The sequence below is a fragment of the Hyla sarda genome, chromosome 9 (assembly GCF_029499605.1).
Source record: "Hyla sarda isolate aHylSar1 chromosome 9, aHylSar1.hap1, whole genome shotgun sequence".
NCBI lineage: Eukaryota > Metazoa > Chordata > Amphibia > Anura > Hylidae > Hyla > Hyla sarda.
Window position 1 is genome coordinate 68867987 of NC_079197.1, and position 27885 is coordinate 68895871.

At 45.0% G+C, this 27885-nt stretch overlaps 1 protein-coding gene across 1 annotated transcript in view; it reads left to right on the forward strand.

The window, feature by feature from the left end:
• The first annotated feature begins 1032 nt into the window (after positions 1 to 1032).
• LOC130291597 (gamma-aminobutyric acid receptor subunit beta-4-like) overlaps positions 1033 to 27885 on the forward strand; it is a 520736-nt gene continuing 493883 nt past the window's right edge. Inside the window, exon 1 of the mRNA XM_056540553.1 lies at positions 1033 to 1670. Within this exon, the coding sequence (XP_056396528.1) occupies positions 1573 to 1670 (98 nt within the window). The 5' untranslated portion in view covers positions 1033 to 1572. The remainder of the gene's footprint in view (positions 1671 to 27885) is intronic.

Sequence of the window (27885 nt, forward strand, 5' to 3'; positions counted from 1 at the left end):
TGAAATCCATATTATTGCCACCATCTCAATATACTCGCTGTAAGCAGTATACAGAGATTCTACTTGTACACCAAACTATTTCAACTATGTAACGATAAGTCGCAGTATACAGTGTGTATAGAGTCTTTGTATGTTCATTGTTTACAGTATGCTCAATGTATGGATCTGATGAGATACAGGAGCAGACATTAAAGCAGTCCCCTGCATATAATGGGTAAGCATAGTACTGCTTGTGTCATCACTCACCTGGTAACAGTACTGCAGAGAGAGGGGAGCTCCAACCGCACTAGTACACTATGTGTCAGCGGAGCCTATTGGACCATACTGGACCTTGCCACATGGATTCTTTTACTCATATCACAAGGGTTAGGGACAATAAAACATCTTTTTCTGATTTCACTGTTTGTAGTACGAGCCTCATATAAATCCCACTATGGTGTGAGGGGGAGGGCTGGGAATAGTCCTTTTCTATGCTACAAATGTGGAGCTGTGCTGGTGCCTATAGACAGTGTGCTGCGCAGGTAGAATAGAGGGAGAGATCCAGGAGACTGCAGGCAGCATTACCCCGGACTGTAATGCTGCTCTCCCCCTTCTCGCCTGCCATCCTAGCCTACAAGCCGCTCAGCACCTAGGACAGCGCTCCCCTGCACCATATTCTCCCCCCCCCCCCTTCTCATTTGTATCCACAGCACAAGTTCTCCCATCTCCAAAAGAGAGGCTTGCGAGAGAAGAAGGGTTAAAACTGTCACATATTACGTCAGAATTCCAATGTGCCCAGAGATTTTTCTCTCCCTCCTTCCCTATTTTTCCTGCCTCCCTCCTCCGTTTCCTCTCTTGGTTTTCTCTGTGCACCCTCCTTCTCTCCCTTCTCCCTCTCTTCTATCACTCCCTCCCTTCCTCCCTTCTTCACCCCTCCCTCTACACAATGTGCAGTAGTCAGATCCTGCTGCAGCAGATATAATGGAGCATCCCTCCTTCTCCTTCTTGTGCTGAAGCTTACCCTCCCCCCCCCCCCCCCACACACTTCTTTATTTTTTCCCATTTCTGTTTCATCTCATCCCCCTCCTGTACAGAAGAGAGGACAGAGGAGGGGGTGTGAGAGGGGTAAACATAGACCCCCTCAAGTCTAGCAACTACCGAAAAGGGGGAGCAAGGTAGAAAAGGGGAGATCCCAATTTGCTACCTAGATCACTCTCCCTCCCCCATCACCCTGGTTTACAGAAGCCATGAACAAAATGCAGATGATGGAATAGGCATGAAAAAGGAGGAAAATAGAGGCTGAAGAAAAGCAAAATCCACCCATCTGGATTCGAATTGTGGATTCTCATGTTTTTTCTGCTACAAGGAAAAAAGAGGATTAGCCTCGACCACTGCTCTCCCCCTATTATCCTTTGCCTTCTCTCACAATTTGGAGTGGATACATATACTCCCTTTTTTAATAAAAGAAGGATTCATCCTATTTTTTTTAGATTTGGCTTTTGCACTGATTTTTTATTGAGGGGGTGACAGGAATTTTAAGCCTTCCCCCACCCCCGTCCCTTTCCCCCTCCATCCAAAACCCCTCTCCACTCCATGGTCCAGGTGGAAATGTTGAGTTTGGGGAGAGAGAGCTGGATTGGAGCAATTCTCTCAGCTTTGGCTACCCTCCTGCTAGTCTGTTCTGCACAAAGGTAAGATGACTGGGGAAGGTAGGAGGGGGGCAGATATTGAAGGAAAAGGACATATTGATGGAGACAGGGTAGAAAGGCTACTACAAGTGTCTTGGGGAAAGCTTTTTAGAAATTGTTGATGGATAAAGGTGCATTTATTAAAGGATACTAAAAGGACAAATGTTGAAGTACTGTAGATACGTGAGAAGAATAAGAGTTATGGGGGAGGGCTAATAAGGAAGGAACTGAGGGCCAGGGTATCATTTGGGCAAAGGAGCAACTGTATATCTTTAAACATTCCAGTGGATAATATGTATGGAAACAGGCTGTTATCTTAATATGCTGTGCAGACGTATACCTGGGAAAAGATCAGGATACTCCAAAGGGGAAAATGAGGAATCACTGAAGAAAATGGTTGCTAGTGAGCTAGAGATGATGGTTTTGTTTGAAGAGGCACATATATGTTCTTCAATGTATTGCTTGATGATAATATGTATATATATATATATATATATATATATATATATATATATATATATATATATTATATATATACACAGAGGAGGTGAATGCACTTTTGGTACAAATTCTTTGGGATAACTTCACATAACTTCCTACAAAACCATTAGATGCTTCTATTCTGGATTTGCAATAGCACTGTAAGGGGAGGAGCTAATAAAAGAAATGCCAAGGGAAATGGGGCCTTGTTATAGTAATACCTACAGATTAGCTCAATTATGAAACTGTAAACCCTTATATTTATACATAGGAATATATTATGTAAGATTTTGTTTTACTAATGATGTTCCAAGAGGACCTGACATTTCTCAGGAATAAAATGAACATAGTATAGCAATGCTACAACTTTATTGTTCCAAAAAGAATGCCTCTCCTTATACAGAAAAATCCACACATAAGCTACTGGGACTATGGTGTTATCCTGTGGAATTTAACATGTTGCCATCAAATATTTCAATATATATATATATTCATCTGGTATTTACCTTACAAACAAACATGCATATACATGAGATTTGTTTTTGTTTCATAGTCTGTCTGTACAGATGTTGTTTTCTCTGCTAAAGTAAGATGCCATCTCTAATAGGTTACTACAAAGTGAGCTGTAATGTTTTTTTTTTTTTTTTTTACTTTTAGCTTAATATTCTTAATTAAGAAACAGAACACATCCACAATGGCTTTGTAGCATACTGTTCCCACACAGGCCTTTGAAAATACATCCCACTTGGTACAACAAACTGAGCTCTACAGTTTTCATGTTCATATTTACTTCATCAGGGGGATTCAAATACTTTTAATATACCTGTATAATGTAGAATTTCTATCACGAACAATAATATATAATCAATATGTACATGCATAAGGCTGGATGACATTTTGATGGGAAAATGATGTGTGAACTTTCCTAGTTATTAATTATGTGACTAGATATTGTTCTTATTTTTAAAGTACACAGTAAATTGATAACTTTCATTCTTGTAAGCAAAATTTTCCTCCCTGCAAAAGAAATGCCAGAGAAGGATGTTTTTTATTGTTCTGGCAGAGGAAGTTACTTGTGGCCGCTGACTGGTCCTTTATGTCTAACAACCAGAGGAGGGCAGGGGTCAATCTGGCTGACTGCATGTGTGGGTACGCTGGATTACTCTGATTAGGTGGCATTGTGAATGTGATTAGCTAGGAGCTTTGTTTCTGGCAATATTTATGAGACACTATGGAAAGCATTGTTATAGGGGGCACTATGGGTGGAATCATTATAAGGGACTGACTGATTCTGGTTGTAACTGGCAATGGATACATAGCAGAACCCCAGGTGCCTAGGAACTTTCTGCTCAAAAGTAAAGGAGTGCTTCATGTCAGCTGTTGACTGACTGATATGAAGCTCTCCTACTTTTTGCCAAGAGGTTCCCAGCTGCTGCATGTATTATACAGTACAGTGTGCTAGCTGCTGCACACCTCCTTATACACACCTCAGCTGCTGGGCTGGGTTCACACATTAATGCAGTGGGTCCTAGGTATACTTCCAAAGCCCATAATATGACGTTCTTGGTGCAGTAAAAAGTATGTTATCTTTATTCTGTGGTTTGGTATGATTACATCAATACCAAATTTATATAGCTTTTTATGTTCTTTTTACTTTTCACAACAAAATCCTATTTTTCCCCCTTTTTTATGTTGGAACAAGAGTCATGACTTTTTTTTATTTTTTATCCAACGACATTGCGTGAGAGCTTATATTTTTGCGGGACAAGCTGTACTTTTTATTGTTATCATATTTTCGCATTTTTTTTTTAATAAGGCGTTCACCGTGCAGGATAACGAGAATTATTGTTTTAAGTCATCACAAACGTGGTAATACCTATAACGTAGTGTTTTTTTTTTTTGTTTTTTTATTTTTAAATACATGGCTTTATTGATAAAGGGTCTTTTCATGTTTTTACACTTCTCTTTATTTATTGAAAAACATTTTATTTTTTATATTTTTTTTTTACTTTTTACCTGTTGTACTATACTGTAGTACATCTGTACTTCAGCATAGTAGAACTGTAAGCATTACACTTACATACAGCCTGTAAGATCCAGCCTATGGATTTCACAGGTTTTCATACCCAGCATACAGGAGGCCATCAACTGGCCTGCTGCCATGGAAAGCATAAGGACCCCACGATCGCATTGCGAGATCGATGATGGGGGACAGGAAGTACCCCCTCCACCTCAATACTGATCGCCACATCTATGAGGTTAGCACTGCGGAGACTAGCACAATCTTGGTCTCAGCAGCTGCGGTGGGATCTCTGCTGTGATTGACAGCTGGGTCCCACTGCTGAAAGAGCAGAAATATCTATCCTTGATCGCTTTCCCTGCAATATGGATCAGGTCCATCTCCTGTTGCCAATGACATGTTGTTACGTGACATACCTTATCTGTTACATGTTGGTAAGGGGTTAATGTCTAAACTTTGGCAATAAAAGTTAGTACCATTTTCATTCTCAGGTGTTCTGTGGCTTGTTTTTGTTACAAGGTCTGAGGTGTGTATGGGGAGCAGGTGTCTTAAATTTGGTTATTGCTCTCACATTCTGGTTACTGAAAGTTCATCATGGCACCTTATGGTAAAGAACTCTCTGAGGATCTGCAAAATAGAATTGTTGCTCCACAGAAAGACAGTACAGTGGTTACACAGGATAGGTTCCACTTAGAATAGGCCTCACCATGGTCGACCAAAGAAGCTTAGTGTATGTGTTCTGTATCATATCCAGAGTTGACTTATGAGTGGTGCTAGTATTGTTGCATTGGTTGAATGGGTTGGGGGTCAGCCTGTCAGTGCTCAGAATGTCACACACTGCATCAAATTAGTCTGCATGGCTGTTTTCCCAGATGGAAGCATCTTCTAAAGCTGATGCACAAGTAAGCCTGCAAAAAGTTTGCTGAAGACAAGGATTAATGAAACCATGTCCAAGATAAATTTATTTGGTTCAGATGGTTTCAAACGTGTGTGACAGCAACAAGGTAAGGAGTGCAAAGACAAGTGTGTCTTGCAGTCAAACATGGTGGTGGGAGTGTCATGGTCAGGGCCTGCATAAGTGCTACTGGCACTGGGGAGACACACATCATTGAGGTAACCATGAATGCCAACATATACTGTGACACATTGAAGCAAATTATGACCCCCTCTCTTTGGAGTCTGGGCTGTAGGGCAGCATTCCATCATGATAACAACTCCAAACATAACTACAAGAGAACCACTGCCTTGCTAAAGAAGCGAGGGTAAAGGTGATGGACTTGCCAAGCGTGTCTCCAGAACTAAACCATATCGAGCATCAAAGGGGCATCCTCATACACAAGGTCCGAACAGCTCTGTGATGTCATCATGAAGGAGTAGAAAAGGACTCTTGTGGCAACCTGTGAAGTTCTGGTGAACTTCATGCCCAAAAAACTTAAGGCAGTCCTGGAAAATAATGGTAGTCACGCAATAAATTGACACTTTGGGCCCAATGTGCACATTCCCACTTTGGGGTGTACTCACTTTTGTTGCCAGTGTTTAGACATTAATGGCTGTGTGTTGAGTTATTTTGAGGGGGCACAACATTAAACACTGTTATACAGGCTGTGTGCTTACTACTTTTCAGTTTCATTTATTTAATGTTGTCACATGAAATTATATAATAAAACATTAACAAAAATGTAAGGGTTGTAGTCACTTATATGAGATACTGTATACATGGTGGAAGTGGCCCAGGCATAGTCCCTAGCTGACTACATTTGGGCCTTGCCTTACATTTTAATGATTATGAAGCTGCTCATTTCTCATAAAGAAAGTTTGGCATTAACTGTATTCATATTGAATAATACCAATAAACAGTAATACTTCACAGTAAAAATTATTTACTGTATGGCTAGAAAAAGTATCTAATACAGCCCGGGTATGAAATGTGGGTCTGTCTGTGAGTTCATTGCATTTGTTCCAAGGGGGACATTGAGGCCAATTGGTGTTCCTGTTTTTTGTACATGGAAAATCCCTAGTAGCCCTATATAGTCCAGCAGTTACATACTGTTTATTTTAACCTCTTAAATAACTAAGAGTTAAACTGGTCGGAGATGGAGTTCAAAACCACTACCTCATTATCTCCTATGAAGTAATGCATGTTCCTAATTCTGTACTGGCAAAACAGATCCACAGAAAGGCAATATCTGCCCTTGTATCTTAAATTTGGGCATGAATCCTCTCTTTTTGACATCAGTTGCTCCAAATGAAGAGAGCAGAATTCAAAGATATAACAACTGCTTTCAAGTAATTCAAATGACATGAATTGCTCCAGAAGAATTGGTAAGTCTAGTATCTGTGTCTTGCCTCCACACTTCCTGATACTGCCATATGAAAAACAAAACATCAAATTAGAAGTATGGGATCAGGGAGTCTGCGGCAGAGGAAGGCCGATTTTAAACTTTTTCTTATATTTAGATAATGTAATGGTATAATTACAAACATCCAATCCCCACAACGCAAGAAGGAACAGAACCAACAGCTGTCCCATACCTTACATATCTAAAGAGAAAAATGTCCAGGACACAACTTGAACATTCGGCCACTGGTTTAATACCAGTTTGTTTGCACAAACTTGGGGGTTCTATATGTATGGTGTATAACAAATCATTGTGATATTCTCTGTGCCTCATTTGATGATAACAGCGGGACAGTTGATAAAATTTTATTCTGGAGGATACATTTCCATCCTGGGGGACAGAATGTATTGTGTGTAGTGATGTTTTCTTTGTGGGTTTTTGTTTCTGACAGGCATTTCTCCATGGTATTTACTATTGTACCTTGTATTTGGCAATTTTTCCTATGTTTTGCTCTTTTTACACATGCTCTGAGCTGTTTGGTTTTCCAGAGCTCAAATCCACCACATTTAATGTGGAAAAATTAGTAAACTTGTAGGTTTCTTAAAAAAATGTAGGTTCTTTTCACCATTTAAAGGGGTATTCCAGGCAAAAACTTTTTTTTTATATATTAACTGACTCCGGAAAGTTAAAGAAGCTGTGCAGTTCCTATGGGGATATTCTCCCATCATGCACAGCTCCCAGGACGTGACATCATCATTGAGCAGTTAGAAAACTTCAGAAGCTAATAACTATTGGAAGGATTAAGATTTTTTAATAGAAGTAATTTACAAATCTGTTTAACTTTCTGGAGCTAGTTGATATATAAAAAAAAGTTTTTGCCTGGACTACTCAGGGTTTTTCAGTTTTTGCACTTCCATTTTTTCCTCCTCACCTTCTAAAAATCATAACGCTTTCAGTTTTCCGCCTACAGACCTATATGAGGGCTTGTTTTATGAACTACCAATTTTACTTTGTAATGACATCAATAATTTCATAACAAAATTTATGGCAAAACCAAAAAATATATATATATTTGTGGGACAAAATTGAAAAAGAAAACCATGCCATTTTGTAATTGTTTGTGGCTCCCATTTCTACGCAGTGCACTTTTTGGTAAAGTTCTGTAGGTCCATGCGGTTACAGGGATACCCAATTTATGTAGGTTTTATTTTATTTTACTACTTAGGCCCCCCATGTCGGCGATCGCCGCAAATCGCAAGGGCGGCGATACCGGGCTGATCGGGTCTCTGGGACCCGACCGCCCGGTAATTTTGCATGATCCCGGTTGTCACAGACAGCCAGGACCATGCTAAAGTATAGGAGCGAGGTGGCAAGCCTGCCACCTCCTCCTATCCCCTGCGATCCGTCGGTAAGTTAACGACCAATCGCAGGGGGGGTGGTTACTTCCTCCCACCCTGCCCGGTCCCTGGAAGTCCGGAGAGGACGGGAGGAAGACCGGAGGACGCGGCGGGGGACGGGGGAGTGCTGGGGCCCGGCCCCGGTACTTACCTCGTCCCTGAAGACCCGGATCCCGGCGATGAAGACGGCGGCGACAGGTGAGTGGATCTTCAGTCGCGGTCGGGCCCTTTACAGCAATGCATGTTGCCGTGAAGTGACATGCATTGCTGTATTGGGACCCTGTATACTACAACTCCCAGCATGCCCAGACAGCCCTTGGCATCTGGGCATGCTGGGAGTTGCAGTTTTGCAACATCTGGAGGTCCGCAGTTTTGGGACCACTGTGCCCTTCCAGATGCTGCAAAACTACACATCCTCAGCATGCCCTTACTGTCCAGGCATGCTGGGTGTTGTAGTTGCAGAACTACAACTCCCAGCATGCCTGGACAGTTTTGGCATACTGGGAGTTGTAGTTTTGCAACATCTGGAAGGGCACAGATTGGGAACCACTGTATTAGTGGTCTGCAAACTGTAGTCCTCCAGATGTTGCAAACTACAACTCCAAGCATGCTGGGAGTTGTATTTCGGCAACATCTGGCTCTAAAGATGTTGCCGAACTACTACTTCCAGCATGCCTGAGAATGTTTGGGAGTAGTGGCTTTGCAACAACTGGAGGCACACTGGTTGGGAAACATTGACTGTTTCCTAACTCAGTGTTTCTCAACCCGTGTGCCTCCAGCTGTTGCAAAACTATAACTACCAGCATGCACTGATAGACTGTGCATGCTGGGAGTTGTAGTTTTGCAACAGCTGGAGGTCCCCCCCCTGTGAATGTACAGGGTACATTCACATGGGCAGGGGCTAACAGTGAGTGTCAGGCTGCAAGTTTGTGATGCAGTAAATTTTGCGCGGCAGCTCAAACTCGCAGCGGGAAACTCGCTGTAATCCCCCGCCCGTGTGACTGTACCCTAAAAACACTACACTACACTAACACAAAATAAAATAAAAAGTAAAAAACACTACATATACACATACCCCTACACAGCCCCCCTCCCGTCCCCAATAAAAATGAAAAACGTCTGGTACACTACTGTTTTCAAAATGGAGCCTTCAGCTGTTGCAAAACAACAACTCCCAGTATTGCCGGACAGCCGTTGACTGTCCAAGCATGCTGGGAGTTTTGAAACAGCTGGAGGCACCCTGTTTGGTAATCACTGGCGTAGAATACCCCTATGTCCACCCCTATGCAAATCCCTAATTCAGGCCTCAAATGCGCATGGCGCTCTCACTTTGGAGCCCTGTCGTATTTCAAGGCAACAGTTTAGGGTCACATATGGGGTATCGCCGTACTCTGGAGAAATTGCCTTACAAATTTTGGGGGGCTTTTTCTCCTTTCACCCCTTATGAAAAGGTGAAGTTGGGGTCTACACCAGCATGTTAGTGTAAAAAAATACATTTTTTACACTAACATGCTGATGTTGCCCTATACTTTTCATTTTGACAAGAGGTAAAAGGGAAAAAAGCCCCCCAAAATTTGTAATGCAATTTCTCCGACTACGGAGATACCCCATATGTGGGCACAAAGTGCTCTGGGGGCGCACAATAAGGCCCAGAAGGGAGAGTGCGCCATGTACATTTGAGGTGATTTGCACAGGAGTGGCTGATTGTTACAGCGGTTTTGACAAATGCCAAAAAAAAAAAAAAAAAAAAAAACACATGTGACCCCATTTCGGAAACTACAACCCTCACGGAATGCAATGAGGGGTGCAGTGAGAATTTACACCCCACTGGTGTCTGACAGATCTTTGGAACAGTGGGCTGTGCAAATAAAAAATTTTGTACAGCCCTTTTCCAAAGATCTGACAGACACCAGTGGGGGGTAAATGCTCACTGTACCCCTTGTTACGTTCCTCAAGGGGTCTAGTTTCCAAAATGGTATGCCATGTGGGGGTTATTTTGCTGTTTGCTAAATGCGACATGCCCCCCGAGCAAAATTTGCTCTCAAAAAGCCAAATATGACGCCTTCTCTTCTGAGCATTGTAGTTCGCCCGTAGTGTGCTTCAGGTCAATTTATGGGGTACCTCCATACTCAGAAGAGATGGGGGTTACAAATTTTGGGGGGTATTTTCTGCTATTAACCCTTGCAAAAATGTGAAATTTGGGGGGGAAACACACATTTTAGTGATTTTTTTTTTTTTTTTTACGTATGCAAAAGTCGGGAAACCCCTGTGGGGTATTAAGGCTCACTTTATTCCTTGTTACCTTCCTCAAGGGGTCTAGTTTCCAAAATGGTATGGCATGTGTTTTTTTTTTGCTGTTCTGGCACCATAGGGGCTTCCTAAATGCGACATGCCCCAGAGCAAAATTTGCTCTCAAAAAGCCAAATATGACTTCTTCTCTTCTGAGCATTGTAGTTCGCCCGTAGTGCACTTCAGGTCAACTTATGGGGTACCTCCATACTCAGAAGAGATGGGGTTACAAATTTTGGGGGGTATTTTCTGCTATTAACCCTTGCAAAAATGTGAAATTTGGTGGGAAACACACATTTTATTGAAATTGTTTTTTAAATTTTTTTACATATGCAAAAGTCGTGAAACACCTGTTGGGTATTAAGGCTCACTTTATTCCTTGTTACGTTCCTCAAGGGGTCTAGTTTCCAAAATGGTATGCCATGTGTTTTTTTTCCTGTTCTGGCACCATAGGGGCTTCCTAAATGCAACATGCCCCCCAAAAACCATTTCAGAAAAACGTACTCTCCAAAATCCCCTTGTCGCTCCTTCACTTCTGAGCCCTCTACTGTGCCCGCCGAACACTTTACATAGACATATGAGGTATGTGCTTACTCGAGAGAAATTGGGCTACAAATAGAAGTATACATTTTCTCCTTTTACCCCTTGTAAAAATTCAACAACATGCGAGTGTAAAAAATGAAGATTGTGAATTTTCTCCTTCATTTTGCTGCTATTCCTGTGAAACACCTAAAGGGTTAAAATGCTGACTGAATGTCATTTTGAATACTTTGGGGGGTACAGTTTTTATAATGGGGTCATTTGTGGGGTATTTCTAAGATGAAGACCCTTCAAATCCACTTCAAACCTGAACTGGTCCCTGAAAAATTTTGTGAAAAATTGGAAAATTGCTGCTCAACTTTGAAGCCCTCTGGTGTCTTCCAAAAGTAAAAACACGTCAATTTTATGATGCAAACATAAAGTGGACATATTGTATATGTGAATAAAAAAAAATATTTGGAATATCCATTTTCCTTACAAGCAGAGAGCTTCTAATTTTTCATCAAATTTTGGGATTTTTCACCAAGAAAGGATGCAAGTTACCACAAAATGTTACCACTATGTTAAAGTAGAATATGTCACAAAAAAACAATCTTGGAATCAGAATGATAACTAAAAGCATTCCAGAGTTATTAATGTTTAAAGTGACAGTGGTCCGATGTGCAAAAAATGGTGTAAAATGGCTGGGTCCTTAAGGGGTTAAAATTGTCCTCTTCTGACCCCTATACCTTTTTTATTTTTCTGCATATGGGGCTATATGAGGGCTCTTTGTGCACCATGGCCAGTAGTTTTCATCTGTACCAGGACTTTTTGATAGCTTTTTATTTATATTTTTTAGGGTATACAAAATGACCAAAAAGATGCCAATTTTGTTATTTATTTATACACCATTGACCGTGCGGTTTAATTAACTTTATATTTTTTTTTATAGATCAGACATTTACGCATGCGGCGACACCACATATTAATGTTTATTTTTGTTTACATTTTTTTTTATGGGAAAAGGGGGGTGATTTAAACTTTTATTAGGGAAGGGATTAAACCACATTTCTTTATTTATTTTTTTTTACCTTTTTAACACAATTCTTTAGTCCCCATAGGGGACTATTACATGCAATCTTCTGATTGCATACACTGTTCATTACTATGCCATAGCATAGCATTGATCAGTGTAAACTGTGCTCAATTACTCCAGCCTGCTGAGGCTGGCTGGAGTAACCTAGCAACAATTGGATGGCGAGGAGGCAGATAGGGACCCTCCCCCCCGTCTTCTCAGCTGTTCGGTCCCGAACAGCCTGACTGAGCTGCCGGGAATGATTTTACTTTGACTTTAGACACAGCGATCAACTTTGATCGCTGCGTCTAAGGGTATAACGCCGGGCATCACCGTGATCAGTAATGTCCGGCATTAGAAACGTGTCCTGGCGGCCCGTGAGCCATCATCACAGCAGGGGAGCAGACGCAGGGCGTACAGGTACGCCCTGTGTCCTTAAAGGGGTACTCCGCTGCCCTGCTTCCGGATCTCCGCTCCCCAGTGTCCGGAAGTTTGTTGTTCCGAATGCTTTGCGCGGGCTTCGGTGTTCAGGGCCGCCCCTCTTGACATCACAACGTCGTTGAGGGGGCAGGCGTGATGTCACAAGTGGCAGCCCTGAACACGGAACAATAAACTTCCAGATGCTGGGGAGCAGAGCTCCGGAAGCAGGACAACCGAGTACCCCTTTAAGGAGTAAGAGACACACCTCTTTTCTCTGATGGCCATACCCTTTTGTAGTGTTTTCTCAGTAAAGTGGAAAGTTAGTAGTTTTTTTGGGAATTCTTGTTGGAAATTCTGGTGGATGTCACATGCCACACAAAAAACCTATATAATCTACTCAGAAAAGCCTTAGCAAATGAGGCCCATTTTTCTTTAATCTTCTTTAAAACTTTTAAACAAGTTATTTTTAACTAGATGTGATATATATCTAATGCCAGCCTTGTCCCAGGCTCCATATTCACCTACCCTCAAAAATGCTGGTAATCTAAGATTCACCCAAATAGGGGTGAAAGGAGTACATTCTTTAAGATCCGTTATCTGTTTACTTTTATTACATACCTTTACTAGGAGTTGAATGGTTGTGTGTTTTTCTCCTACAGTCATGGACGTAAATGTTGGCACCCCTGAAATTTTTCAAGAAAATGAAGTATTTCTCACGGAAAAGGATTGCAGTAACACATGTTTTGCTATTCACATGTTTATTCCCTTTGTGTGTATTGGAACTTAACAAAAAAAAAGGAGGGAAAAAAGCTAATTGGACACAATGTCACACCAAACTCAAATGGGCTGGACAAAATTGTTGGCACCCTTTCAAAATTGCTGAAAAATAAGATTGTTTCAAGCATGTGATGCTCCTTTAAACTCACCTGGGGCAAGTAACAGGTGTGGGCAATATATAAATCACACCTGAAAGCAGATAAAAAGGAGATAAGTTCACTTAGTCTTTGCCATGTGTGTCTGTGTGTGCCACACTAAGCAAGGACAACAGAAAGGGGAGAAGAGAACTGTCTGAGGACTTGAGAACCAAAATTGTGAAAAAATATCAACAATCTCAAGTCCATCTCCAGAGATCTAGATTTGCCTTTGTCCACAGTGTGCAACATTATCAAGAAGTTTGCAACCCATGGCACTGTAGCTAATCTCACTTGGCGTGGACGGAAAAGAAAAGTTGATGAAAGGTGTCAACGCAGGATAGTCTGGATGGTGGATAAGCAACCCCAAACAAGTTCCAAACATATTCAAGCTGTCCTGCACGCTCAGGGAGCATCAGTCTCAGTGCAAACTATCTTTTGACATTTAAATGAAATGAAACGCTATGGCAGGAGACCCAGGAGGACCCACTGCTGACACAGAGACATAAAAAAACAAGACTACATTTTGCCAAAAGGAACTTGAGTAAGCCAAAATCCTTTTGGGAAAACATCTTGTGGACATATGAGACAAGAAAGAGCTTTTTGGTAAAGCACATCATTCTATTGTTTACCGAAAACGGAATGAGGCCTACAAAGAAAAGAACACAGTACCTACAGTGAAATATGGTGGAGGTTCAATGATGTTTTGGGGTTGTTTTGCTGCCTCGGGCACTGGGTGCTTGAATGTGTGCAAGGCATCATGAAATCTGAGGATTACCAACAAATTTTGGGTTGCACTGTACAGCCCAGTGTCAGAAAGCTGGGTTTGTGTCCGAGATCTTGGGTCTTCCAGCAGGATATTGACCCCAAACATACGTCCAAAAGCACCCAGAAATGGATGGTAACAAAGCGCTGCAGAGTCCTGAAGTGGCCAGCAATGAGTCCAGATCTAAATCCCATTGAACACCTGTGGAGAGATCTTAAAATTGCTGTTGAAAAAAGGCACCCTTCCAATAAGAGAGACCTGGAGCAGTTTGCAAAGGAAGAGTGGTCCAACATTCCGACTGAGAGGTGTAAGAAGCTTATTGATGGTTATAGGAAGTGACTGATTTCAGTTATTTTTTCCAAAGGGTGTGCAACCAAATATTAAGTTAAGGGTGCCAATAATTTTGTCCAGACCAGTTATGGTGTTTGGTGTGACATTATGTCCAATTTGCTTTTTTTCCTCTCTTTTTTGTTTAGTTCCAATACACACCAAGGGAATAAACATGTGTATGGCAAAACGTGTTACTCCAATCTTTTTCTGTGAGAAATACTTTGTTTTCTTGAAAAATTTCAGGGGTGCCAACATTTACGGCCATGACTGTATTAACGTAGGGAAACTCTTTCCAGCTAGGGAAGCAGAATATCCTCCCTAGAAGTAACCCGATTATCTTTCTCACTAGCCCACTTTTCTACAAACTGTTGTCCAATGCCTGTTGTTGGTTGAATACTATCTCTAGTGGCAGCGGGATGATGACAGAACACAGTAAGTTGTGGTGGGGCTTAGATAGTGTTATATACAGAAAAGAGCCCCCTTTCTTTAAGTAAAACAATCAAGTAAGTTCACTTATTAATTCAATCATTTGATGTGAACTTCCTACTTCAAACAGGGGACTAAGATCTCCTGTTCTTGGGATCAGTTATTGTTCCAGCTCCACACTTAAGCTGAACAAAATATTTAACGTGCATCTGTCAAGTACAAAACACTTTCGAAGCTTATGCCCATGGTTGCTCTGTTGATCATTGTTTTTCTTTTTTTTCTTCTTTGCACTTCATTTTTCTTTAAAGCGCATTCCTCTGAAGTCCCAACTTGATTGATGTATATTAATGTCTAAACCAAACCATGGAATGCATTGTTTTACTTATTATTTGTTTACATTTCTATATTTTTACCTTGTGTATTACATTTCCCCCCACCCTTTTAACTTTTCCTTTCCTGTATCCCCTAATCCTTACTATTAAAATAAAAATTGTTGAATTAAAAAAAAAAAAAACACTTTTGAAGCTGTCCACATATTGCACTCAGGCTTCACAATTATAATCCAGTCATACCTTTGCTCTGACTATAGGGTTCTTTTATTTATTTCAAAAGCTTTTGTAAGGTATCCAGGAGTGTTGGAGAGGCAGGACCACGGTGCCCTACGCTTCAAGGTCTCAACGCCTCTTCGCTTACATCACACCTGCTCCTCCTCTTAATTGGCACAAAGAGCTCGCCTGCCCACGGCAGCCCTGTGTAGTTTAGAAGGTGCATGCACCATTAATGTGCAGTATAGTGCACACGCGGAGTCTGTGTGCGATTCTGACTCTCTGTGACTCACCACACGCGTGTCATAATACATTATAATACATTGATTCATTCATAATGCATCCATAGGTAAACTACACAGGGCTGCCTAGGGGAAGGCAAGCTCTTTGTGTCAATCAAGAGGAGGAGCAGGCATGACGTAAGCAGAGAGAGCACAGGATACCATACAAATCTTTTTTTTTTAGGTATATACAGAACTCATAGCAAAGGTCTGACTGGATTATACATGTGAAGCCTTAGAACAACTTGTAGGCAAGGTAGCAAAGGTTTTGTACTGCACATTACAGTTGCACTTTAAGACATATCCTTGTGTTATAAAAATGTAGATTGGGAAAATCTGTTTAACTCCTTGGGGACGGAGCCCATTATGACCCTAAGGACGGGAGCATTTTTTGCAAATCTGACCACTGTCACTTTAAGCATTAATAACTCTGGAATGCTTTTACTTATAAATTTGATTCCGAGATTGTTTTTTCGTGACATATTCTACTTTATGTTAGTGGTAAATTTTCGGCAATACTTGCATCCTTTCTTGGTGAAAAATTCAAAATTTTCATGAAAAATGTGAAAATTTTGCATTTTTCTAACTTTGAAGCTCTCTGCTTATAAGGAATAGGGATATTCCAAATAAATTATATATTGATTCACATATACAATATGTCTACTTTATGTTTGCATCATAAAATTGATGAGTTTTTACTTTTGGAAGACACCAGAGGGCTTCAAAGTTCAGCAACAATTTTCCAATTTTTGGCAACATTTTCAAAATCGGAATTTTTCAGGGACCAGTTCAGGTTTGAAGTGGATTTGAAGGGTCTTCTGGTTAGAAATGCCCAATAAATGACCCCATTATAGAAACTGCACCCCTCAAAGTATTCAAAATGACATTCAGTCAGCGTTTTAACCCTTTAGGTGTTTCACAGGAATAGCAGCAAAGTGAAGGAGAAAATTCAAAATCTTCATTTTTTACACTGGCATGTTTTTGTAGACCCAATTTTTGAATTTTTACAAGGGGTAAAAGGAAAAAAATCCTCTCAAAATTTGTAACCCAATTTCTCTCGAGTAAGAAAATACCTCATATGTGTATGTCAAGTGTTCGGCGGGTGCCCTAGAGGGCTCAGAAGCGAAGGAGCAACAATGGGATTTAGGAGAGTGAGTTTTTCTGAAATGGTTTTTGGGGGGCATGTCCCATTTAGGAAGCCCCTATGGTGCCAGAACAGCAAAAAACCCCACATTGCACACTATTATGGAAACGACACCCCTCAAGGAACGTAACAAGGGGTACGGTGAGCCTTAACACCCCACAGGTGTTTGACAACTTTTTGTTAAAGTCGGATGTGTAAATGAAAAAAAAATAATTTCCACAAATGCTGGTTTTTCCCCAAATTTTACTTTTTTACAAAGGGTAAAAATGCCCCCCAAAATTTGTAACCCCATTTCTTCTGAGTATGGAAATACCCCATGTTTGGACGTCAAGTGCACTGCGAGCGAAGTACAACGCTCAGATGAGAAGGAGCGCCATTGAGCTTTTAGAGAGATAATTTGTTTGGAATGGAAGTCGGGGGCCATGTGCATTTACAAAGCCCCCCGTGGTGCCAGAACAGTGGACCCCCCCACATGTGACCCCATTTTGGAAACTACACCCCTCACAGAATGTAATAAGGGGTACAGTGAGCATTTACACCCCACTGGCGTTTGACAGATCTTTGGAACAATGGGCTGTGCAAACAAAAAAATAAAATTTTTCATTTTCACGTACCACTGTTCCAAAAATCTTTCAGACCCCTGTGGGGTTTAAATACTCACTGTACCCCTTATTACAATACACAAGGGGTGCAGTTTCCAAAATGGGGTCACATGTGGGTATTTATTTTTTTGCATTTATGTCAGAACCGCTGTAAAATCAGCCACCCCTCTGCAAATCACCAATTTAGGCATCAAATGTACCCGGTGTGCTCTCACTCCCGAGCCTTGTTGTGCGCCCGCAGAGCATTTTACGCCCACATATGGGGTATTTCCGTACTCAGGAGAAATTGCGTTACAAATTTTGGGGGTCTTTTTTTCCTTTTACCTCTTGTGAAAATAAAAAGTAAAGGGCAACACCAGCATGTTAGTGTAAAAATTTTTTTTTTACACTAACAGGCTGGTGTAGACCCCAACTTTTCCTTTTCATAAGGAGTAAAAGGAGAAAAAGCCCCCCAAAATTTGTAGTGTAATTTCTCCCGAGTACAGCGATACCCCATATGTGACCCTAAACTGTTTCCTTGAAATACGACAGGGCTCCAAAGTGAGAGAGCGCCATGCGCATTTGAGAACTAAATTAGGGATTGCATAGGGGTGGACATAGGGGTATTCTACGCCAGTGATTCCCAAACAGAGTGCCTCCAGCTGTTGCTAAACTCCCAGCATGCCTGGACAGTCAGTGGCTGTCCGGAAATGCTGGGAGTTGTTGTTTTGCAACAGCTGGAGGCTCCGTTTTGGAAACACTGCTGTACAATACGTTTTTCCTTTTTATTGGGGGGGGGGGGGGCAGTGTAAGGGGGTGTATATGTAGTGTTTTACTCTTTATTAGGTGTTAGTATAGTGTAGTGTTTTTAGGGTACATTCACACTGGCGGGTTACGGTGAGTTTCCCGCTAGGAATTTGCGCTGCGGCGAAAAATTAGCCGCAGCTCATACTTGAAGCAGGAAACTTGCTGTAAACCCGCCCCTGTGAATGTACCCTGTACGTTCACATGGGGGGGGGGCAAACCTCCAGCTGTTTCAAAACTACAACTCCCAGCATGCACGGTCTGTCAGTACATGCTGGGAGTTGTAGTTTTGAAACAGCTGGAGGCACACTGGTTGGAAAATACTGAGTTGGGTTCTGTTACCTAACTCAGTATTTTCCAACCAGTGTGCCTCCAGCTGTTGCAAAACTACAATTCCCAGCATGTCTGATCACAGAAGGGCATGCTGGGAGATGTAGTTATGCAACAGCTGTAGGTACGCAACTACAACTCCCAGCATGCCGAGACAGCTGTTTTCTGTGTGGGCATGCTGGAATTTGTAGTTTTGCAACATCTGGAGTGCTACAATTTAGAGACCACTGAACAGTGATCTCCAAACTGTGGACCTCCAGATGTTGCAAAACTACAACTCCCAGCATGCCCAGACAGCAAACAGCTGTGTGGGCATGCTAGGAGTTGTAGTTTTGCAAGATCTAGAGGGCAGTATAGAGATCACTGTGCAGTGGTCTCTAAACTGCAGACCTCCAGCTGTTGCAAAACTACAAATTCCAGCATGCCCACACAGCAAACAGCTGTCTGGGCATGCTGGGAGTTGTAGTTTTGCAACATCTGGAGGGCTACAGTCTAGAGACCACTATGGTGGTCTCAGACTGTAGCCCTCTAGATGTTGCTATGCAACTACTCACCGGCTTCCGTCGCATCCGGGAGCCGTCCTCTTCTGCCGCACGCAGCCGCAGATCTCCGTCGCCGCCACCGATCCCCGTCGCTCCGCTGCCTTCGGAGGGGTAAGTGGATGTCGGCGCCCGGTCCTCTTCTTTTTCCCCGTTCTGCCCCGCCTATTGTGGGTGGGCAGGACAGGGAAAACGAAAGTAAACCCCTCCGCCCCAGATCTGCTATTGGTGGTCGCGTCTAGACCACCAATAGCAGAGATAGGAGGGGTGGCAACCCTGCCACCTCACTCCTATCTCTTTAGGGGGATCGTGGGTGTCTTAGACACCCTCGATCCCCCTTCTATTCCGGGTCACCGGGTCACCATAGACCCGTAATGACCCGGAATCGGCGCAAATCGCAAGTGTGAATTCACTTGCGATTTGCGCCGATCGCCGACATGGGGGGGTCTAATGACCCCCCTGGGCATTTGCACGGGGTGCCTGCTGATAGATATCAGCAGTCACCCCGGCCCGGTCCCCGCCCGGCACGCGGCGGGGGCCGAAATTCCCACGGGCGTATGGATACGCCCTTTGTCCTTAAGTACCAGGACGCAAGGGCGTATGCATACGCCCTTCGTCCCCAACAGGTTAAGGGGAGGGCCACACACAACTCATCCACAGTGTATTTGACATTACTGATGCGCTACCCATAGTTACAGAGCATCTGCAGAGCCAGCTCCCTGCTGCAGCCAGGTAGCTGTGTCAGCTCATGACTGATTGTGATTTGCCATAGATTGTGATGGAGTGACTCAGCAGTTACTGAGGGGGGGGGGGGTTAGTGCAAGTGTCACATGACATATTTAATCCTCAGGCATTGCAGCTCATGGCAGTCTCACTTGGGCTATCACAGGGAGAGGATCTCTCCCTGTGATAGCCCGAAGCTGCACGGAGCTCTCATGGCCTTTGTGGCCCAATTCCGAGAGCGGTATCGGGCCATAGAAGCTAATACTTTTACTGTTTTATTATCACCCGCCTTCGCGCTAGTTCGCCACCGCTATCGGGATCAATATGCCCGATAGCGGCGTTATCAGCTTGTCACCCGCCAGCGCGATCGCTCAACGGCGCTATCGGAATCCCTATGCCCGATAGCGCTGACAACCGCTTGCCTCCCCGCCCGCTGCTCTGCCTGTGAACTCTCAGGAAACGGGGAACAGAAAGTAGAGCAGCGGGCGCAGCTAAAGTAGTACTGCGCAGCTGAAGGCTGTCAGGGCATGCTGGGAGTTGTAGTTTAGCTTAGATTAGACAGCAAAAGGACTACAACTCCCAGCATGCCCAGACAGCTAAAGGCTGCCCAGGCATGCTGGGAGTTGTAGTTTAGCTGATGGGACCACAACTGAAGGCTGCGTGGTGATGCTGGGAGTTGTGGTGCCTTCACTGCACTACAACTCCCAGCATCACCACGCAGCCTTCAGCTGTCTGGGCATGCTGGGAGTTGTGGTGCCTTCACTGCACTACAACTCCCAGCATCACCATGCAGCCTTCAGCTGTCTGGGCATGCTGGGAGTTGTAGTTTAGCTGATGGGACCACAACTGAAGGCTGCATGGTGATGCTGGGAGTTGTGGTGCCTTCACTGTACTACAACTCCCAGCATCACCACGCAGCCTTCAGCTGTCTAATCTAAGCTAAACTACAACTCCCAGCATGGTCTGGCAGCCTTCAGCTGTCTGGGCATGCTGGGATTTGTGGTCCCATCACTATACTACAACTCCCAGCATGCCCGAGCAGCCTTCAGCTGTCTGGGCATGCTGGGAGTTGTGGTCCCTTTGCTGTCTAATCTAAGCTAAACTACAACTCCCAGCATGCCCTTGCAGCCTTTAGCTGTATGGGCATGCTGGGAGTTGTTGTCCTAAACTACAACTCCCATGCTGGGAGTTGTGGTGCCTAACCCCCTTTCACTTTTAATACTAAACTATGCTAAATTACAACCTACACTAATCTACGGCTACGTTACCTACCTACCTACGCTATTAGCGTAGTGCTGCGCATGCGCAGTACTACTTTAGCTGCGCCCGCTGCTCTACTTTCTGTTCCCCGTTCCCTGAGAGTTCACAGGGGACAGGGAGCAGAGCAGCGGGCGGGGATACAAGCGGTCGTCAGCGCGATCGGGCATAGGGATCCTGATAGCGCTGTCGAGCGATCGCGCTGGCGGGTGACAAGCTGATAACGCCGCTATCGGGCATAGGGATCCCGATAGCGGTGGCGAACAAGCGCGCTGGCGGTTGACAATAAAACAGTAAAAGTATTAGCTTCTGTGGCCCGATACCGCTCTCGGAATTGGGCCACAAAGGCCATGAGCACTCCGTGCAGCTTCGGGCTATCACAGGGAGAGATCCTCTCCCTGTGATAGCCCAAGTGAGACTGCTGTGAGCTGTGATGCCTGATGATTAAATATGTCACGTGACACTCGCACATCCCCCCCCCCCAGCCCCCGCAGTAAACAATGGTTGGGGGGTGGTGTGCGAGTGTCAGCCTATAGAATGTAATGGAGGCGGAGCGCTCAAGCAGGGAAAACTGCTGAGTCACTCCATCACAATCTATGGCAAATCACAATCTACGGCACTGCACCGGTGGGAAATCTGTCACTAAGCGGAGACACAGAGCTGCAGGAAACAGGGAGCTCGCTCTGCCATAGCTCTGTGACTGCCAGAAGTACATTCGCAGCATCAAATGCGCTGCATATGCACTGTGTGTGACCCTACCCTCACACATTGTAAGGGTAGGTTCACACACAGCGCATACGCAGGGTATTTGACAATGTCCACTTAAAATAAAAATAGTCAGCACCAAACATATTAAGATGATTTATTAATTTAGGAAAAAGGGCCTGTGACCAGCCCCCCAAAAAATGATTTAAAAAAAAATGTCACTGTCATTAAATAGCTTAGGGTGCCCTGATTATACACTTTTAGACTCTTAGTTTCTTTTTTTTAGTTTCTTAAAATGCCCTCCTGTTACCAAGATATGGGGGCTCACAGTTTTTCTGACAATTCAGGGAATTTTATTTTTAATAATGGGGGTTAATATCTGGTGATGGGGTGTGGATTTTTTTTTACATTGATGCCTAATATACACTCCTTGATGTAAATCATTCATTCCCCTGAGTGTATAAGTTCACGTATCATCTGATATTTACTTCCCTTATAAAAGCATTACTGTAATTAAAAACAACTTTTGATATGTTGTGCAGACATGTCAAGTTTTTTTTTATCATGCTGGGTCATACTTCTGAGACCCACAGCAATGAAGTAGCATTGTGCTCCACTTCCCAGCAGTCTATTCTAACCTCTTCAACAATTGTCAGACGAACTATAAACTCACATGTCCGACGAATAGGAGGACTATCAGCAAAGCTACTTATGTTCCTTCCCTGTGCAGAACAAAAAAGACCTGGCATGTGGAGTTTTCAACATTATCAGCTATATAACTATGTGTGCTAAGATTGATGATGAAAATGGACTATAATCTTAAAGAAATATTTCCCTAGATTGACACTTTAAAGGGGTACTCCCAAGGAAAACTTTTTTTTTTTTAAATCAACTGGTGACAGAAAGTTAAACAGATTTGTAAATCTGAAAACAGACATGGCGCACATCTACAATCTTGTATGATGATCTGATTGCTTCTCAGCATAATATCAAAAACTAACAGGTTGTTAGTATACATTTTTGATCAAAAAGTACAAGCCCACTCGCCACGTCAAGGCCACCTATTCAGAGTGGGTCCCTAACGTCCCTAGCATAAAATGGCGTAGCACTGGGCGGTGACCACCACCGCCGCGACTCCAGTGCCCACGGGGGGGGGAGCGACCCACTGGCAGAGCAGCCCCAATGCCACTCAAACCAGTCTATGGGCCGCACCCGCCCGCAGACACAGCGCCACGGCAGCAACGGACGCCGCCCTGCACCACACCAGTGTGAACAAGGTGTAATGGCTCACTTACCTTGCTTTCACAGTCAGACTGGGAGGCTGCCAGGAATGAAATGGCCCTTTTGTGGCTAATTACCACCTATATAGGGTTGGGCTTAGGGGGTGGGGAAGAGTGCAGCACATGTTCAAAAAAAAAAAAAAAAGGGAAGGATAGAAGTCACAGTGTGAATTCAAGTAGAAAACAGACATGGCGCACATCTACAATCTTGTATAATGATCTGATTGCTTCTCAGCATAATATCAAAAACTAACAGGTTGTTAGTATACATTTTTGATCAAAAAGTACAAGCCCACTCGCCACGTCAAGGCCACCTATTCAGAGTGGGTCCCTAACGTCCCTAGCATAAAATGGCGTAGCACTGGGCGGCGACCACCACCGCCGCGACTCCAGTGCCCACGGGGGGGGGAGCGACCCACTGGCACAGCGGCCACAATGCCACTCAAACCAGTCTATTGTTACGCCTAGCGCTCCGGGTCCCCGCTCCTCCCCGGAGCGCTCACGGCGTCTTTCTCCCTGCAGCTCCCCGGTCGGTCCCGCTGACCGGGAGCGCTGCACTGTCATGGCCGTTGGGGATGCGATTCGCACAGCGGGACGCGCCCGCTCGCGAATCGCATCCCAGGTCACTTACCCGTTCCCGTCCCCTGCTGTCATGTGCTGGCGCGCGCGGCTCCGCTCTCTAGGGCGCGCGCGCGCCAGCTCCCTGAGACTTAAAGGGCCAGTGCACCAATGATTGGTGCCTGGCCCAATTAGTTTAATTGGCTTCCACCTGGTCCCTGACTATATCTGACCTCCTCCCATGCACTTCCTTGCCGGATCTTGTTGCCCTTGTGCCTAGTGAAAGCGTATTGTGTGTCTAAGCCTGTGTACCAGAACTTCTGCTATCCACCCTGACTACGAACCTTGCCGCCTGCCCCCGACCTTCTGCTACGTCCGACCTTGCTTCTGTCTACTCCCTTGTACCTCGCCTATCATCAGCAGTCAGAGAGGTGACCCATTGCTAGTGGATACGACCTGGTCACTACCGCCGCAGCAAGACCATCCCGCTTTGCGGCGGGCTCTGGTGAAAACCAGTAGTGACTTAGAACCGGTCCACTAGCGCGGTCCTCGCCTATCCCTCTCTGGCACAGAGGATCCACTACCTGCCAGCCGGCATCGTGACAGTAGATCCGGCCATGGATCCCGCTGACGTCCCTCTGCCTTATATCTCTGATATCACCACGGTGGTCGCCCAGCAATCCCGACAGATCGCCCATCTAACCCACCAGCTGTCGGAAGTATTCACCATTGTGCAGCAACTTCAGTCGCAACTTCAGCAGCAATCATCTCCTCCGCCAGCTCCTGCACCCCTTCCGCAGCGAGTGGCCACTCCTAGCCTCCGCCTGTCCTTGCCGGACAAATTTAATGGGGACTCTAAGTTTTGCCGTGGCTTTCTTTCGCAATGTTCACTGCACTTGGAGATGATGTCGGACCAGTTTCCTACTGAAAGGTCTAAGGTGGCTTTCGTAGTCAGCCTTCTGTCTGGAAAAGCTCTGTCATGGGCCACACCGCTCTGGGACCGCAATGACCCCGTCACTGCCTCTGTACACTCCTTCTTCTCGGAAATTCGAAGTGTCTTTGAGGAACCTGCCCGAGCCTCTTCTGCTGAGACTGCCCTGCTGAACCTGATCCAGGGTAATTCTTCCGTTGGCGAGTACGCCATACAATTCCGTACTCTTGCTTCTGAACTTTCCTGGAATAATGAGGCCCTCTGCGCGACCTTTAAAAAAGGCCTATCCAGCAACATTAAAGATGTTCTGGCCGCACGAGAAACTCCTGCTAACCTGCATGAACTCATTCATCTAGCCACGCGCATTGACATGCGTTTTTCTGAGAGACATCAAGAGCTCCGCCAGGAAAAAGACTTAGATCTCTGGACACCTCTCCCACAGTCTCCACTGCAATCTGCGCCTAGGCCTCCCGCCGAGGAAGCCATGCAAGTGGATCGGTCTCGCCTGACCCTGGAAGAGAGGAATCGCCGTAAGGAAGAGAATCTTTGTCTGTACTGTGCCAGTACCGAACATTTTTTGGTGGATTGCCCTATCCGTCCTCCACGTCTGGGAAACGCACGCTCGCACCCAGCTCTCGTGGGTGTGGCGTCTCTGGATGCTAAGTCGGCTTCTCCACGTCTCACGGTGCCTGTACGGATTTCTACTTCAGCCAGCTCTTCCCTCTCAGCCGTGGCCTGCCTGGACTCTGGTGCTTCTGGGAATTTTATTCGGGAGTCCTTGGTGAATAAATTCCGCATTCCGATGACCCGTCTTGTCAAGCCACTCCACATTTCCGCGGTCAACGGAGCCAGGTTGGATTGCACCGTGCGTTACCGCACGGAGCCCCTCCTAATGTGCATCGGACCTCATCACGAGAAAATTGAATTTTTGGTCCTTCCCAATTGCACTTCCGAAATTCTCCTTGGACTACCCTGGCTTCTACACCATTCCCCAACCCTGGACTGGTCCACTGGGGAGATCAAGAGTTGGGGTCCCTCTTGTTCCAAGGACTGCCTTAAACCGGTTCCCAATACTCCCTGCCGTGACCCTGTGGTTCCTCCTGTATCCGGTCCCCCTAAAGTCGTTAGGGACTCTGCCTGCCACAGAAAATGCCTCTCCCCCCCTCCCAGTCCCTTCAGGCAAGCCTCTGTGTCCCCTCATGGCTCCCGTCCTTGTGTCTCCCTGCCCCGTGCCAAGCTTCACCCTCTGCCCTCCCTCCCCATTCCTACTCCTGCTGTACTGCCTGCCATTGAGGAAACCATCCATTCCTTCCCGGTGTCCTCATCCCAGGGGAGGCAGTCACCGGACAAAAAAAAGGGGAGACCTAAGGGGGGGGTACTGTTACGCCTAGCGCTCCGGGTCCCCGCTCCTCCCCGGAGCGCTCACGGCGTCTTTCTCCCTGCAGCTCCCCGGTCGGTCCCGCTGACCGGGAGCGCTGCACTGTCATGGCCGTTGGGGATGCGATTCGCACAGCGGGACGCGCCCGCTCGCGAATCGCATCCCAGGTCACTTACCCGTTCCCGTCCCCTGCTGTCATGTGCTGGCGCGCGCGGCTCCGCTCTCTAGGGCGCGCGCGCGCCAGCTCCCTGAGACTTAAAGGGCCAGTGCACCAATGATTGGTGCCTGGCCCAATTAGTTTAATTGGCTTCCACCTGGTCCCTGACTATATCTGACCTCCTCCCATGCACTTCCTTGCCGGATCTTGTTGCCCTTGTGCCTAGTGAAAGCGTATTGTGTGTCTAAGCCTGTGTACCAGAACTTCTGCTATCCACCCTGACTACGAACCTTGCCGCCTGCCCCCGACCTTCTGCTACGTCCGACCTTGCTTCTGTCTACTCCCTTGTACCTCGCCTATCATCAGCAGTCAGAGAGGTGACCCGTTGCTAGTGGATACGACCTGGTCACTACCGCCGCAGCAAGACCATCCCGCTTTGCGGCGGGCTCTGGTGAAAACCAGTAGTGACTTAGAACCGGTCCACTAGCGCGGTCCTCGCCTATCCCTCTCTGGCACAGAGGATCCACTACCTGCCAGCCGGCATCGTGACATCTATGGGCCGCACCCACCCGCAGACACAGCGCCACGGCAGCAACGGACGCCGCCCTGCACCACACCAGAGTGAACAAGGTGTAATGGCTCACTTACCATGCTCTCCCAGTCAGACTTTGATGTGCCTGTAAAACTTGTGTTTAAGTCAATAAATATGGTTTTACTGGAATAAGTACGGATTTTCGCTTCACTGGAACAGCGCCAAGCTTGGAGTTCTTTTTTCCTTGAACCTATATATACCTACCTCTGGACCCATTCACACGGTATCCAGCAAACACTCCTTCGGTTCTCTGGTACCCCGCTAAATTGGGGTGATATGCAAATAACCAAGAGGAGATACAGGTGAGAGTCCATATACAGACAGTCACCTCCTCTTCTCATTTGCAGGATTACATGAGGCGCTGTCCTCTTTCTTTTTTATTTCCTTTTACCCTTTGGTGCTGTGAGGTGGCCTTGCTACAGTGCTGCGTCTTTGGTGTGGTATTGCCCAAAGTCAGGGGGTTTAGTCTGGCAGCATTATGGTTGCTCAAGACTTGGTCACTCTCCCTGTGGGCACTGGTGTTGAGCAGGGGTGGTTGCTTTGGAGTCTATAGGTTAGGGACCCACTTGAATAAGGTTGGGTGAAGTGGCAAATTACCTTTTACAATTTAAATAAAATGCGAACAAACTACCTCTTGTGAGCTTTTTTTTTTTTACATTTTGCTAAAAGGCAGTAAATCAATTTATGACATGTAGGGGTATTCCAGGGGTATTAAAGAGGTATTCCAGGAAAAAAAAAAAAAAAAAAAAAAAAAAAAAAAAAATATATATATATATATATATATATATATATATATCAACTGGCTCTAGAAAGTTAAATGGGTACTGTCATGAAAAATTATTTTTGATATGTTGTAGTACTTAAGTACTACAACATATCTCTAATATACTTTTATTTAAAAAAAATGCTGGTGTTTGGGTCTTACTGTCTTACTCACCGAGCGGCAGGAAGAGGCTCCCCCGCACCCGTCCCTCCCGCATCGGCTCCCGGCTCACTCCTTCCCCCATTAAGCTCCTGTCCTGGGTTCCTCAAGTTGTTTTACCACTACAACTCCCAGCTGCCCTGACAGCCAATAGATGTCAGGGCATGCTGGGAGTTGTAGTGGTGAAACAGCTGGAGGCACCCTGTTATGAGAACTAAGGGCAGAAGTTGGTCCCCCCAGCAGGCATCAGTGACGTGGTGCCTGCTGGGGAAGTCTGCCTGGTAGTGAGCACACTACCAGGCAGACTAAATGCCATTTTTAAAATAGTAAAAAAAAAATAAATAAAGGCAGGGAGGGTGTTAGGGATAGAAGGGCAATAGGCAGGGACAGAAAGAAAAAAACATGATGGTGGGAGCTACCCTTTAAACAGATTAGCAAATTACTTCTATTAAAAAATCTTAATCCTTTCAGTACTTATGAGCTTCTGAAGTTAAGGTTGTTCTTTTCTGTCTAAGTGCT